The sequence below is a fragment of the Chiloscyllium plagiosum genome, chromosome 3, assembly GCF_004010195.1.
Source record: "Chiloscyllium plagiosum isolate BGI_BamShark_2017 chromosome 3, ASM401019v2, whole genome shotgun sequence".
In the NCBI taxonomy this organism is placed as follows: domain Eukaryota; kingdom Metazoa; phylum Chordata; class Chondrichthyes; order Orectolobiformes; family Hemiscylliidae; genus Chiloscyllium; species Chiloscyllium plagiosum.
Genome location: NC_057712.1, coordinates 121,437,679 through 121,453,969, shown reverse-complemented (window position 1 = coordinate 121,453,969; position 16,291 = coordinate 121,437,679). Strand labels below are relative to the sequence as shown.

The window sequence follows — 16,291 nt, the reverse complement described above, 5'->3', positions numbered from 1 at the left end:
GGAGGGAAAAAAAAAAGCCCTAGCTTATTCAGACTCTCCTTATAGCTCAAGCCTTTAAATCATGGAAATATCCTTGTGAATCTTTTCTGAATCCTCTCAAGCTGAACAACATCTTTCCTATAGCAGGAAGACCAGAACTGAACACAGTATTGTAAAAGCAGCCTCACCAATGGCCTGTACAGCCCCAACATGACATCCCGACTCCTATACTCAGTGCAATGATCAATGGAGACATGTGAGCCAAATACCTTCACCACCACCCTGTCTACCTGCGAATTCACTTTCAAGGAACTATGCACCTGCACCCCCAGATGCCTTTGTTTGGCAATATTCCCCAGGGTCCTACTATTAACTGTATCAGTCCTGCCTTGGTTTGCCTTACCAAAATGCAACACCTCATATTTATCTAAATTAAACTTCATCAGCAACATCTCAGCCCATTGGTCCATTTGATCAAGGTACCATTGTGCTCTGAGACAACCTTCTTGGCTGTTCACTTCACCTCCAATTTTGGCGTCATCTGCTAACGTAATCACCATACCTCCTGTATTCACATCCAAATCATTTATATAAATGACAAAAAGCTGTGAACCCAATACTGACCCTTGTGGCACGTCACTAGTCATGAAAAACAACCCAGCTCTTCCTTCAAATCAGTCTTGTATCCAACTGGCTAGCTTCCCCTGGATTCCCTACGGTCTAACCTTGCTAACTGGTCTACCGCAGGAACCATGTCAAATGCCTTGCTCAAATCCGTACAGACAACATCTACTGCTCTGCCTTCATCAATCTTCTTTATCACAGCTTCAAAAAACTCAATCATATTAGTGAGACGTGATTCCACAAGCCCAAAGCTGTGTTGACTATTGCTAGATCAGTCCTTACCTTCCTAAATACATGTAAATCCTGCTTCATAATCAAATAAAAATGTTTTGGGAAGTCAAGCAGAAACTGAACTCAACCAGCCACTTAAATATTGTGGTTACAAGAACAGGTCAGAGGCTAGGAATTCTGATGTCTTTAACTTACCTGACTCCCTGCCTGATGATCATCTATAAGTCACAAGTCAGTAGTGTGACGAAATATGCTCCACTTACCTGGATAAGTGCAGCTCTAACAACACTCGAGCACCTCAACACCATCTAAAACACCACCTGGCTCAAGTGATTTGTCACATTCAATCTTAGATGTTCACTGCCTCCATTACTGGTGCATAGTGGTTGCCTTATAAACCATGTTTAGTAGAAATTAAAACATCAAATAAGGAGCCTACAATAATTTAAAATTCCAGACAATATGATAATCATAATTGGAAAGGTTTAAAAGGCTTATGCTGAAAAACAATTTTTCCATGAGGTTACACTGACGACATTACATTGACTTCCAGTACATTATTGATCACGATTGTACAGTGTTAAGGAACTCTGAATGTGGTAAGTTCAGTCAATTACAAACACAGATGTGGGATGTAAATTTTACAGTAACTAACCTAGCAAGTAACTCAGAAATACCGATCTGTGTAAAAGCTAGGTTGTGGTCTAAACCAAGTGGAAATACTGTACAAAAACTTACCACTGACGAGGCAGCTACAGTCAACCTGGAAAATGGATTCATATTTTCTGAGGAGTGATGTTACTTAGATTTTCTGCAAAGCACTCGTACTGTAACTCCCACTCAAATACAGCGAATTGTCCCTTTTAACTTCCTGTGTAAACCCCATCTACATTTCCTGTTCAACTATATGTGCATATTGTCCCTTTATTTACTTGGGATTTCCTTCCAATTCAATATGGAGACTTGTTGCCATTTTATCTGTGATCTGATTTCTAACAAAGTTATTATTTTACTACCTCAGACAGGTCTCATGTGGTACTGCTCAAATGTGAGTTTGAGGTTGTGTTGTTGAAAGACAGTGGATTATTTGTGGACTAAAAATTTACAGTAAAAGAATTGGAAAAGATCTGAGACAGTGTATTATTTTTTAATATATTCAACCGTCATGGATTGCAGCAGATCAAATGTTGCACTGCAGATTTAGAAATGGCCAAGAAATGATGGCCTAACCACTCTTGCCTGTACCCAATGAACGAATAAAAAGTAGTGAGTCAATTGAGAATACTTTATGCAACAGACATGTTGCATTTATATCCTACACGTGAGTTCTTGTACCTGAGTAAAGCTGTTGCAAAGGCGAATGCTGGGCATGAAAGTGTAAGAAGCCTTCATCACTCTATAATGGAAGAATTTAGAAGGTAATCTTGCCAGAGAAAATAAAGTGTTTGACTGGTTTCCTAGAAACTAATTTCCTTATTCACTAAAGTCAAATAAATATACAGCTGCATAAATAGTGTTCCTCTAACAAGGGGTTGCTTTTGTTTACTTATACTGTATATGCCTTTCCCTGTGTTCATAGTACTGAAATTATTCAACTGAAAGCAACTACTGCCATACTATATATATTATTCTTTCGTTCTCTTTCACTTCTTTCTTCATGATTAGCTCCGCAAAATGGCTCTCACTTGATTCTATTTCCATTGCTCCAAATTTAGTCATTACATATCTAAATATTGATTAAAATATGGCAACCTCCTGACCATGGCACTGTGCTAGCAAATGTGAAATCATTAGTTTAACTAAATTCAGTTTAAGTAATCAGAAGCGACCAAAAAAGATACTTCAAATTCCACTGGTTTATTAATGATCTTAACTGAAGGAAACCTACCATTTCTCCATGGTCAGGCCCACACGTGACTCTCACCTCAGAATATGTGGTAGATTTATAACGCCATTCATAATGAGGTGGTCTGACAAACTACTCGGTTATCAGAGAAACACAGACTTGCAATAAACAAGGTTTTGTAGTATCATAAACATTTGGAGAATAAAATATAAAAATAGCATTTCCTCCTGTTCTTAAATAATCACAAATAGAGCACCTCAAGGTTCCATATACAACTGCCTTCTATTCTCCATTAAACATTACCTCTCAGGGAGATTCAACAGGCAACCCAGTAGGTCTGAGTCTGCAGTGCTCTGCCTAAGACTCGGGCAAAGTGGGGCGCCCACCTTCACCTCACCTTTTAGACCATTCAGGTTAGCTTTTGCCCAGCACTCTTAGTCATTTTGCATTAAACTTTAACAGTTTGGTGCTTTTTTAAAAACGACTAAGGGCACAAACTCTCGCAGCTCGCAATAGGCAGGGACCCCTCCCCCACTCCCTCCCGCCGCAGCAGGGACGTCCGCCGCTGTCTCGGGGGACTTACCTGTGGAGGCGACCCAGATCTCCGAGATCGTCAAACACCAGGAGAACATCGACACGTCCATTGAGGAGGCCTGGTCCAGGTGGGAGTCGATCTCGGTCATGCTTCTGCAACATGACCGAGAGATTGAAAAACTCGAGCAGCGTATCAGAGGGGCAGAGCAATGGGCCGCGGCCTTGGAGACTGCTGCTGAGTCATCCGTGAGTCAGATCTGGGCTCTGGAGCGGCGAGTCCGGACCCTGAAGGAGCACATCGACGATCTTGAGAATCGAGGTCATCGGAAAAATATTCGGTTGCTGGACCTTTCTGAACGGGAGAAGGAAGGCCAGCTTGTGGATTTCTTGGAGCAATGGCTCCCACATGATTGAAGTTGGAGTCGGAGCTGGGCCGCGTGTGGGTGGAGCGAGCCCACCGGGTTGCTGTGCGCAGGCCCGGGTTGGACCAGTGCCCCTGCCCGGTTTTAGTCCGACTTCAATATTATAAGGAAAAACAAATGCTCCTAGAGGCCTCCAGAGTCCAGGGTCCCCAGGCCACGATGTACAAGGGCTCCAAGATAATGCTATTTCAGGACTTCTCTCCAGCCATGGTCCGTGAGACGAGGGCATTCGATGAGGCGAAGAAGCGTCTGAGAGACTTAAATATTCAATACTCCATGTGATATCCGGCAACGCTGCGCTTCAGCCATGGAGGATCCATATATAACTTTGGATCACCTGAGAAAGTAAAAGAATTCTTGGATGCTCTCAAATAGACTGTGGGACTTGAACTGTATGGATAATGACTTTATTTTGCTCCCCCTACCTTTTGTTTACCGTTCTTTCTTTTTCCATCTCTCTTTTACCCATCTTTCCCTGGGGGTGGAGGCTTGTTCTTTACTCTCTCTTTGGGCTCCTTTTTATAGCCTGTGTGGCTTATCTGATTTGTGGGGGAGGTTTTTTCTAGAGTGGGGTTTTCTTTTTTCTTCTTATTTAGTTGCCTGATACTTGCTGGGATTGTAATTTTGTAACTTTATATATTTATATTTTGTATTGTTTAAATAAATGTATCCAGGTGATAGTGTGGGGGGAGGGGTGAGTCACTCTCTTTTAACTCCTGTTTTAGAAGACACTTGAATTTATTTACTCCATTTTGTAATGCCTGGACAGAGGGCAAGGCCCTAGCTGGGAGAGGTTATGGCAGGGTTATTGGTAGGTAGTAAAGCCCCCTGGGAGCAAGGGGGAAAGTCTCCTTTCAAATATGTTTTATGTAATTTTTACTGAGGAGTAGTTCTTAATTGTGTTGATTTAAATGTTTTAAAGAGTTTTTTATATGTGAATTTTCTATGGTCTTTATGCAATGTCTTTTGGGTGGGGTTCTTCCTCCTGGGAGGTCTCAGGCCTGCCTGGACGATCATGGCTAGCCATTCATTTAGGTGGTGCACCTGGAATGTCAAGGGAAGCCATTCGGCAATCAAAAGGAAAATGATATTATCAAGTCTTAAAAAAGAAAGGATTGATGCAGCTCTCTTACAGGAGACACATCTACTTGATAAGGAACACTCAAAGCTACAACAGGGTGGGTTTGGCCAGGTGTTCTTTTCATCTTTCAACTCAAAAAGTAGGGGAGTAGCCATTCTTATTCGGAAGAATCTTCCTTTCCAAATGTTAAGCCAGATAAAAGATGAGTCTGGACGGTATATATTGATCAAAGCCCTAATATACAGAGAGGAATACGGGATTTTGAATTTTTATAGTCCCTCGGCACACCCTTTTAAATTTGTAATGGAAGCATTCTCTAAGTTAATGGCTTTCAGGGTCCACCATACAATTACAGGGGGAGATTTTAATTCTATTATTGACCCAGAGATGCGTAGGATACCTAGGAGCACTGCGGGTATATCTCTGAGATCCAGTGATCTGAACAAGGAGATAGGACTGGTAGATATGTGGAGGTGTCTTCATCCCCAAGGTAGAGACTTTACTTTCTATTCTAACCCACACAAGTGCCATACCAGAATTGATATGTTTTTTGCCCCCTCGACCCTTTTGAATTCCATACTGTCATGTAAAATAGGTAATATAACTATTTCTGATCATGCCGCAGTATATATGGAAGTCAAGACTAGGGATGATGGGATAGGCCCCCGATATTGGCATATGGATCCTTTCTTACTGAAGGATAGCAAGTTCATAAAGTATTTTTCGCAGGAATTCAAAACCTTCTGGGATATCAACTCAGGTACGACTAGTAACCCTTCGATGCTGTGGCATACGCGCGACTTGGTCATCTCATATTCTGTGACCCAGAAAAGACAAAAGGGAGAGCAACAGCGCTTACTCGAGGCTCGTCTGAAGGCAGCTGAAACTGTGTACGTAAATAGGCCCTCCATTACTAAGCTACAGAGGATCACAGCCCTTAGGGCAGCCTTGAATACTGCACTTACCCAAACAGCAAAGAGGGAAATATTATTTGTGAGGCAGAGATGATTTGAATGTGGTGACAAGCGTACCTTGCCAGAAAGAAAAAGGTTCCCCAAACGATTACGTCCATTAGAGAAAGTGCTGGTACCTGGACTTGTGATCATAAAAAGATCAATACAGCCTTTAGAATGTTCTATTTTGAATTGTATAAGTCGCAGGACTGTGAGGAAATAACTGGGAAGATGGAGTCTTCCTTTAACAATCTGGCCCTTCCGGCCCTAACCTCGGAGCAGGTGTTGATCTTGAATGCCCCCTTGACAACCCAAGAAGTACAGGACGCGGTTAGGCAACTTCAGAGTGGCAAAGCGCCTGGGCCAGATGGATTCCAGGTTGAGTTCCATAAAGAATTTATTGGGGAACTGGCCGGGCCACTTATAAGTATGTGCAATTACTCACACAGTCAGGGCTGCATCCCGCTTTCATTGACAGAAGCAAATATTTCTCTCATTCTTAAGAAGGGAAAGGCCCCAGAAGATTGCTCTTCCAACAGACCCATATCCTTGTTAAATGTGGATTTTAAAATTCTTTCAAAAATGTTAGCATTAAGACTGGAGAGGGTTTTACCATTCATTATAAAAGAGGACCAGACAGTGTTTATAAAGGGTCGCAGGTCATCTAGTAACATTAGAAGAGTCTTAAATATGGTACAAACCTGCCAACAGGGAACAAACTGGTTTAGTTGTCTCCCTAGATGCAGAGAAGGCATTTGATCGGGTAGAATGGCCATATCTTTTTTACATGCTGGAGCAGTTCAGTGTTGGAGAGTTCTTTACTAAATGGGTTTCAGTATTATATAATGATCTCAAAGCAGCGGTGATCACTAACGGTTTAAGTTTGGATAGCTTTAGCGTTGGCAGGGGCTATCACCAGGGATGTCTTCTCTCACCATTATTATTAACGCTAGTGAACCACTAGCAGAAGCTATATGAACTGATCCTAATATAACAGCTCTGAGGGTTGGATCGGGCAAGCACAGGATTACTCTCTATGCGGATGATGTCCTCCTTTTCTTAAGTGATCATTTGACATCCGTGCCCTGCTTAATTCAAGTGGTCAATCGATTCGGTATGTTCTCAAGTTACAAAATCAATTTTATAAAATTGGAGGCCATAGCAGTGGGAGGCCTTGCCAGTATATCCAATTTACCAGACGGATCTTACTTTTCCTTTCGGTGGTCACGAGAAGGTTTTCTGTACTTAGGTATTTTTATTACTCCAGTATTTGGTCAGCTATATAAAGCCAATTACGTACACTCATTAGAGAAAATAAGGCAGGACCTTCAACGCTGGGGAGATCTCCCAATATCCTGGTTAGGCAAAGTAGCCTTAGTTAAGATGAATATCCAACCTCGTCTTCTATATTCTATGAGAATTCTTCCCTTGATGCTGCCAAGACAGGCATTGTGTAAGCTTTATAGTTGGCTTGGTCCTTTATTTGGAATCATAGATGGCCCCTTATCAAATTAGAAAAGCTTCAGCTCCCACAAGCAAGGGGAGGACTGGACTTTCCAGATTTCAGGAGGTACAAATTGAGCTCATTATCTTATATAGCTTATTGGGTCTCTTGTGACCCACAATCAATTTCGTTAGATATTGAAACATCCCAAGCAAAATGTCCCCTCATCAATCTACTATTTATGGACAAGATGAGAGTTATTATGGACTATTGTAAAAACCCTATTGTACTAAATACAATTAAAGCCTGGAGGATAATGTGACAAGATAAGGGTAATCTGCAAAAAACCTCCCCTTATACCCCCCATAGTGGGAGCATCGGGATTTCAGCCAGGGCTGACAGATGCTACATTTAAAACTTGGAAGTCCAGAGGTATCTCCTGTTTGGGAGACCTGTTCGATAGGGAGGTTATGATGTCCTTTGAGCAGCTGCACCAGAAGTGTGGACTGCCTAACAAGGACCTCTTGCTGTACTTTCAAATACGAAACTTTATACAAAAGAAGACCACACTGATAGTCAATCCTTACAAATTGGATCGGGAAAGGAGAGTGCTATGGCCGATGGGGCCGCCCTCGGTGAGTACTCTTTATCATTCACTACACAATAAGGTCTCGAAGGACATGGAACGATTATATAAAACCTGGAATCAAGAATTATGGTTGGAAATCTTTTTAAAAATGTGGGAGGACGTCCGGGAAAATGCCAGAATTCAGGCTACTCAATTAAAGATACTTCATAGGGCTCACATGGCACCTGAACGACTTGCAAAATTCAAGGCAGGAGATTCCCCAATGTGTCCAAAATATAAAATAGAAGTTGGCACTCTCACGCATCGTCTATGGATCCGTCCTAAGATCCATAGGTATTGGGATAGAGTAGCGAAATGCCTTGACAGAGATTTTGGGTACGGAGATTGGATGGGATCCAACGTCCCTAATTTTGGGCTCTCTAAATTTTCCCTCCCTGGATGTATACGGGAGGAAATTATTTACTATCCTCTCCTTTTGTGCAAGGAAAAATATTTTCGTGAATTGGGTATCCGAAGGCCCTCCGGGACTTTCAAACTGGCACAGGATAGTCATGGAATATATCCACCTTGACTTCCTCACGAATATGGTGCACCAAAAAAGAAATTATTTTATAAAACATGGCAGTCCTTTTTGAACTACATCGACACAGACATTTTGGCAATATTGTCCAGGGCTTTTGTTTAACTGTGGTAATGGTTCTGACTGGTTCGGGGGCGCCCGGGAGGAGGAATCCTGTATAAATACGGGTTCTGTAATGACTTGATGTAAATCTATTTTGAGAGTGTATCTAGTTATTTAATTACTTTGTTGTTTACTGTTCGTAATGTATGATATCCTATTTTATGTTTTGGTTGTTTGTAGAATAGGTTAGTAGTTAGTTGTTTTTTTCTTACCTTTTTTTATTTATTTAATTTTATATTGGTGTTATTATTATTTTGTAAAGTGGAATACACTAGTTTGTATCAGTTTTGTAATTTTATAAAAATATCTTAAACATTTTCTTTTTCAATAAAAATGCCTATACAAAAAAAAAACAAGTTTTGTCAGTCTGTTGTTCAACATAAACAATTGTGGTGACTAAGTTAGCCGCCAGGTTTCCTAAGTTTCAGTGAGTACATACTTTTATTTCAATTTTTTTTTTACTCATCAAGATTCAAAAACTTTCAAACATAAGTCATTTCCATCTTTTTGGCTTTCTTCAAAAATGTCTTTACCCTTATCACTAACTCCTCAATTGCTCACTTGTCTGTAGTAGAAGTGAAATTTGGTAACCTGATCAAGTCTGGACTAAGCTTCCAATTTCACTTCTTTTCTACCACAACTTACTTTCACATCTGAAACATTGCTTCCTCCATCCTTACCTGAAATATGCTGCTGAAATCCTTACTTGTGCTTTTGTTATCACCAAAACTTAAATTTTCAACATCTATCTCTTGAACCATACAAATTCTAACTTGCCCAAATCTCTTCTGCAATTGTTTTGTTACATGTCAAAACCTGTCTTCCACCAACATTATCCTCAGCAATATCCACTGGTACCCTGCACACTAACAAATTGACTTCAAAGTCTTGGTTTACATGCCTTGATAATGTATCCTGCAGTGCATTATTCTGCTCAAGTGGATTACATTCCTTTAAATAATTGAAGTCTAGTTGTTGTTAAGTAAACAAAGGGTCACAATTGGGTTTAATTGTTCAGACAGGACATTCACAAATCAGAATGCTCTTATCTGTAATTATGTCAAGTTCCTTTTTAATATATATGGATAGCTTGAAATAAAAGATCCATGGCTATGAAAAAAGTATCAAATTTACTTCAGTGAAAATAGTATAGTTACTTAAACTGGGGCACTAATATCTAATTTGATCTTCTAACAATCACAGACTGTATTATCAGTGATTGTTATTGATTGTGATGTCTCTGAGTCAGAGATAAACGGATTTAAGCTGTTCCAATGTCTGAACAAAATGGAGTCTTTTTTGTGTGTGGGGTGTGGTGGGGGGGGCAGCAGTGATGGATGGAGGAGACCAGACGGATCTGAAACAAAACTGAAGCAAATATTGCATCATGAATGACCTCTACTTAAGATAAAATTACCATGGAGGTGTGCATAGTTTTTATGGGTTCTGCTTGCATAAAATGAGCACTTCTGCAATGTAAATTATCCTATACCTTCGTATGTATCAGTATTTTGTATATAGTACTTGAGCATATAGAACTTCCATGAAAATCCAGAACAAGATTGTAGGAGAATGTTCAAATCTAAGCACAGTTTAGTACAAAACTAAAACTATTCTAAACATGGTGACAGTAATGACATAGCAAAACTGGGAAATGGATATTCAAGGAATTAAACACTGCATCAACACAAACAGAATACGGTCAGTTTTCTCTGATAATTATGCAGGGTAAAAGACTAAATGAGTTCAACTTCCAAGAGCATCATATGTCCTGTTACTGAGCTATAAATTCTACATAGTTCCATATAAAACCATTGAGCACAATGTCACTCAAAAATGATTGTTCACTGTAGCAGGCCCATGTGTTAGGTGTGTACATATGGCACTATTCTCATCTTGGGAGGCATTATGTTCAGTGGGTAGCACTGCTGCCTCACAGCACCAGGGACCCGGTTTCGATTCCAGCCTTGGGTGACTGTGTGGAGTTTGCACATTTTCTCCATGTCTGTTCCAGTTTCCTCCCACAATCCATAGATGTGCAGGTTAGGTGAATTAGTCATGCTAAATTTCCCACACAGTGTTCAGGGATATGTAGGTTAGATAAATTAGTCAGGGGTAAATATAGAGTTATAGGGCAGGGGAATGGGTCTGGTTGGGTTACTCTTCAGACCGTTGGTGTGGACTTGTTGGGCCAAATGGCCTGTTTCCACACTGTAGGGATTCTATGATGATTCTTTGATTCCATACCAACTTACAGCAAGGGTTCTTGGGAAAAGAGAAGGCTGAAGACTGACCATACTGATATCTCTCCAAGATTGTGAATGCAATAAGATGGACATAGAGAAATCAAGAAATGAATGGATTAAATCACCGGTGGGGAAAATTTCAAATTAGGCTCCAATCTAAGAATCATAAAAGTAAGATAGTCCTTAATAAATCCAAAAGGAAATTTAGAAGATTCTTTATTCAATGTGATTAGAATTTGAACTGACATGCATAGTTGAGGTGAACAGAAAAGCTAGGATAATACAGAATGCAGAAGGGAGTGAGCTGATAATAAGCTGATATACTGAAGAAGAGTTGGTGGAGCATCATATGTCCTGTTATCGAGCTATAAATTCTAAATAATTCCATGTAACATCTTTAGACCAAGAGCACAATACCACAAAATGTTTGTTCACTGTAGCATGCCCATGTGTTGGGTTTGTCATATGGCAGTATTCTCATTTTGTGCTCTATGTACAAATCGGTGGTGCTCTTCTGAGGCCAAGTAAGGTAATAATAGATTGGCAGATCAATAGTAATATTTCACAAGGTACATCTTACTTCAGGAATGCTTACCATCCTTACTAGTGTAGAAAACAATCCATTCCATGCTGGTTACTACAAAATGTGGTCTTTTTGTTTTAAATCTTTAGTTTGAATTATGGTGCCTATATGGATGTCAAAAATCACAGATTACAAGACTGAAAGCAAACAACCATTATTCTCAAGCTGTAAATGCAAATTTGTTATATTATTGGCTTTAACGTTCAACTCCGATGATATCACTCAGTATCACCTCAGTTCCCTAACTGTTGCAAATCTCAGTTGTGCCTTTGTTGCCTCCAAATCTGACTATTCCATTGCAGTCCTGAGTAAATATGGTTCGCCTCCCATTTTCTCCCCTCCATAAACCTGAAGTCATGCAAAACTCAATTGTCCCTGATTTAGTTGACATCAAGTCATCTATCAACTCTGTGCTTTCTGACATTCATTGGCTCCAGGTCAAACAACACCTTGAAAATTTTACTCTTAGTTTTCAAGTCTAGTCATGGCCTCATCTTTCATATCTCTGCAATCTCTTCAAGACCGTAAAACCAGGAACCAGAGTAGGCTATTTAGCAGTTTGAGTTCTCAGAGCAGATCTCAATCCTCGACTCTACTTTCCCATTTTTCCCTATAATGCTTATTTCCTTTATTGATTTACAATTTGTTTCTTTCAGTTTCAAATATTCTTAACATAGAAATGTGATAGGAACAGCAGTAGGCTTTTCAGCCCTTTGACCCTACTCCGCCATTCAATATGATTGCAGCTGATCATTCAACGTTCCTGTTCCTGTTTTCTCCCATATTCTTTGATCCCTTTAGTCCTAAGAATTACATCTTCCTTGAAAGTTTTCAATGTTTTCACTCCAGCTTTTACAGCCATTGCAGTAAAGAAATCCACAGATTGACTATCACACAAAAATTTCACCTCATCTTTGTCTTAAATGGGCAACCTCTTAAGTCTAAGATTATTTTCTCAGGTCCTGGACTCCCCTCCACAGAGGAAGAACCTTTCAGCATCTATCCTGTTAAGTACCCTCAGGATCTTGTACGGTTCAATAAGGTCACCTCTCGATCTTTTAAATTCCAATGAGTACAGGCCCAACCTCGCATATGAAAATCTGTCCAAGGCCAGCATCAAATTAACGAACCCTCTCTGGTCTATCTCCAATCACTGAGCAACTTTCCTTAGATAACTGGACAAACACTGTTCCTGGTGTGGTCTAACTAATGCCTTGTGTTGTTTTAGCAATTCTTTCCTATTTTTTAATAATCCATTCCCTTTGAAATACAGGCCAACATGCCATTTGGGGAGGCGATGGCCTAACATTATTATTGCTGGACTATTAATCCAGGGTTATTCAAAACAAGTAAGGTTCTGGGGACCCAAAGTTGAATCTGGCCATGGTAGATGGTGAAATTTGAATTCAGTAAAAAAGAAACCTAGAATTAGGAATCTAATGAAGACCATGAATTCATTGTTGATTGTTGGAAAAACCTATCTGGTTCACCAATGTCCTTTAGGAAAGGAAACTGCAATCCTTACTTGGCCTACATGTGACTCCAGACCACAGCAATGGTTGACTCGCAACTGCCCTCTGGTCAATTACAATGGGCAATAAATGCCCAGCAACACCCTCATCCCGTGAATGAATATTAAAAAATGTGTCAACCTTATTACCTGCTGAACCAGCTGTTTGTGATTCATGCACGACAACTCCCCAATCTCTCTGTGCTATAGCTTTCTGCTGGCTTTGTCCATTTAAACAATATTCACCTCCATTATTAGTCCTGCCAAAGTGCATAACCACGCATTATACACAACATACCCCTCATGCCAAGTTTTTTTTGCCTACTCATGTAACCTGCTTATTTGTATTTCTAAATGTTCTGCCTTTATGAGAGAGTCAAACATTTTCCCAATGACAGATTTAGACCATTCAAGCTTTGCAATGGGAATATTTATTGTAACTTGGAACAATTTACTCACTCATTCACAACATTTCATGTCATTTGGAACATAGAATTGAGTTGGTTTATGTTCACTGAACAACTTAAGAAAATACCTTAATTTATGTATAGGCACACTTCAATGAATTGCAGCCACGTGAAAATCAATGTCCTTACAATTGGACTTCAGCACACAGGAGGAAGAATGAAAAAATGCAATGCACTTGGAAAATAAGCAACTGCATCTGTCTGATTGGTTTCCTTCTGGATTCTGGTGTCAACTATAACTTCCCATTAGCGAAAGCTGCCTCCTGGAACTGAGGGACGTATGTTTTGAAGTAAGCCCTAATGAATAAAAAAAAAAATGAATCTGTGGTTAAAAATGAAGAGCAAAAGGACACAGGGATACTAATTATCTGTTTAATAGCCGAATAGTCTTTGAAGTTAACTAACTATGTTTTTAAAACCGGTTTCTGAAAAATCGAAAATTATACTTTTCATAAGAATTTCTCTCCTTTAGGTTTTCCTTCATTCTTTACATGATTCTTTCTTTGAGAGAGCTATCTCGTGCCTTCTGCTATTTTTAAAAATAATCTGCAATTAGCAATATTTCTCTTCTCTTGTTGGAAGGCGCGTATTTTCAGCAAATTTGACTCTGCAGAGACGGAACTCCTTCTGGACTAAATAATAGGTAAAGCAGGGGTGATGGGGAAAGAAAAACATTTCCTGGCTATAGTTTCACCAAAATCCACATACTCCATGAACTGTCTGCTCAAACGATTAGCAGACAGACTTCATCTGCAAAGCTGAATCCACGATACACCAAATAATAAGATTCTGATCAGGTCATCATCACGTCGTGAGTGAAGAAGGGAAAAGACACCTTGCCCATCCTGGACACCTTATAACATGTAGCTCAAGAGTGATTCTGGAATAGGCTTAGTAAAAGGTCAGCTTAGTGAGGGAACAATCTAGGGAGACATGAAAAACAAAACAAAATACAAAAAAGAAAGTACTCTCTCCCTACAGATTTGAAAGACAGAAACAGATGGTAATGAATAAAAGGCACAAATGTCATGGAGTCTTGCTTCCTCCCATCTTGTTAAAGAACAGCTCTTGGTTATTCATCCGAGGACAATTTCCATGGAAATAGTTCTGCTCTTCCACATTTACAGAAGATAATGTGCATGTGGTTTTAGGGGAAAGGTAAGAAAGGAAAAAATGCATTTCCTCCACATTTCTGTTCAAATTCACCATACAAATGTTCCCTTCATTGGTTAAAACACAAATAATTTGGTAGATTGTAAGACATGGATATAATTCAGCTTAAAAGACATGATCAATTAATCTTACAACAATTCTCCTGAGAAAAATAGACCATAAAATGCCTGATGATTTTGCTAGCCAAGAGTTCAATGTAATGCTCACTTTACCAAAGCAAATTAGGTTCACTTTGACAAAGCTTAAAAAGGTAGCTGAAAAATGACACAAGTTGAAACATTGGAATGACAAGTAAAAAGCATATTATGCATGAACCTTGACTAATCTTTGTTTATTAATGAGAGACATGCCCTGTTCCATTCTGGAAACTGGCATTTTCTAAATAATTATTTTTAAATATTTTATTTTTAATAATTATTAAGCACATTATGTATTACAACTCGGATGAAATTCATACCTTTAATTTAAATAGATTGTATCCCATTAAAACAACTGAGGACAGATTTAATTTTAAACGTGCTTCGCATCCCACAGAACAACACAAATATAGGAGAGTAGGCCATTTGGCCCCTTATGCCACCTGTCAGCGAGTAAGATTATGACTTATAACTTTGATATTTTTTCTTTTCTCTATTCAAAACCACAAGAATTCAGAATGCAAATGTTCTTTTAAAAAATCATAATGTATTACTAAAATTAAAAGCTTTCCTGAAATGGAATTTTATTAATATGATTAAATTACCATTATTTTTAAATATTAAAACATTGGCACACATAGCAGCCATATCGATACTTTTAAATCATAATGTCATTTGATAGGAGGGAAAATAATTAGAAACTAAAACAGGAACAAGAAGTAAATGAGGTTTTGTTACCAAGTTCAGCGCATCAAATAACACTAAAACTGGTAAGCTTGTAAAATTAGAAATAAGTATCAAAACTGACTGAAACAGAACTAGCTAGTTAGATGCTTGCTAAATACAAATGGAGTTAGAGTTATTAGAACTGTGGATGTCAACCCATTTTATTTGCAACTTTTATTTTTCAGTCTCGAGAACTGTAGACAGTTCAGTATACTATAATACTTAATATCATAAGGACAATTTCAGAAGTACACTAAGTTTCAGAATGTTTTGTTAATTTATATTAAAAATAATTATTTATCCATGAAATTTTACTTCAGACATTTGAATATTCTGGGAGTCATTTGGGGTAACTTCAATATGAACAACCTTGCATCCCATCCCTTATTTTGTTTTAAACATGCATTTTTGGTGAATCTATGTTGCACCAAGCTGAAGGCCACTTCATTAGTGACAGCCGTTAAAACCTCGTGCATTCCTAGGTCAGGGTGAGCACACTGAGATACAGAGTAAAACACTGTCTCATCATGTCTACACAGGTAAGAACCTCAGATGGTACCAATGTAAATGCTTCTGCTGTTCAAACTTTATAGCCCCTATATAACTGGTAATTTCATTTTAATTTTGCACTGCGTGCTAACAAAAAATTGTTTGAGATTGGACAAATTTCAAATGCAGACTTCAATTATCTCAGCTTGAACCATGGTGATATAATGTTACCATAGCCTTTTTATAGGGAAACAAAAGAGGCATTTATTTATTTTTTAAATTCACTCACAGGATGAGGGAATTGCTGGCCAGCATTTATTGCCCATCCCCAGTTGCCCAGACGGCAGTTAAGAGTCAACCACATTGATTGGATTTATTACTGTCACCTGTACTGAGGTAGAGTTTAAAAAAAAGCATTGTCTTACATGCACTGTGGATCTGGAGTCATATGTACAAAGTTTGTGCGAAGATTTGTAGCTCGGGTGCTTGTTGTTGTGGTTCTGTTCGCCGAGCTGGAAGTTTTTGTTGCAAACGTTTCGTCCCCTGGCTAGGCGACATCATCAGTGCTTGGGAGC

At 39.1% G+C, this 16,291-nt stretch overlaps 1 protein-coding gene across 4 annotated transcripts in view; it reads right to left on the bottom strand.

Annotated features, from left to right (window-relative positions):
- Positions 1-13,132: 13,132 nt before the first annotated feature.
- Positions 13,133-16,291, bottom strand: part of babam2 (BRISC and BRCA1 A complex member 2) — a 210,104-nt gene continuing 206,945 nt past the window's right edge. For all 4 annotated transcript variants that reach the window (XM_043687225.1, XM_043687222.1, XM_043687223.1 and 1 more), the window contains exon 12: positions 13,133-13,488. In XM_043687225.1, coding sequence (XP_043543160.1) covers positions 13,425-13,488 — 64 coding nt within the window. In that variant the 3' untranslated portion in view covers positions 13,133-13,424. The remainder of the gene's footprint in view (positions 13,489-16,291) is intronic.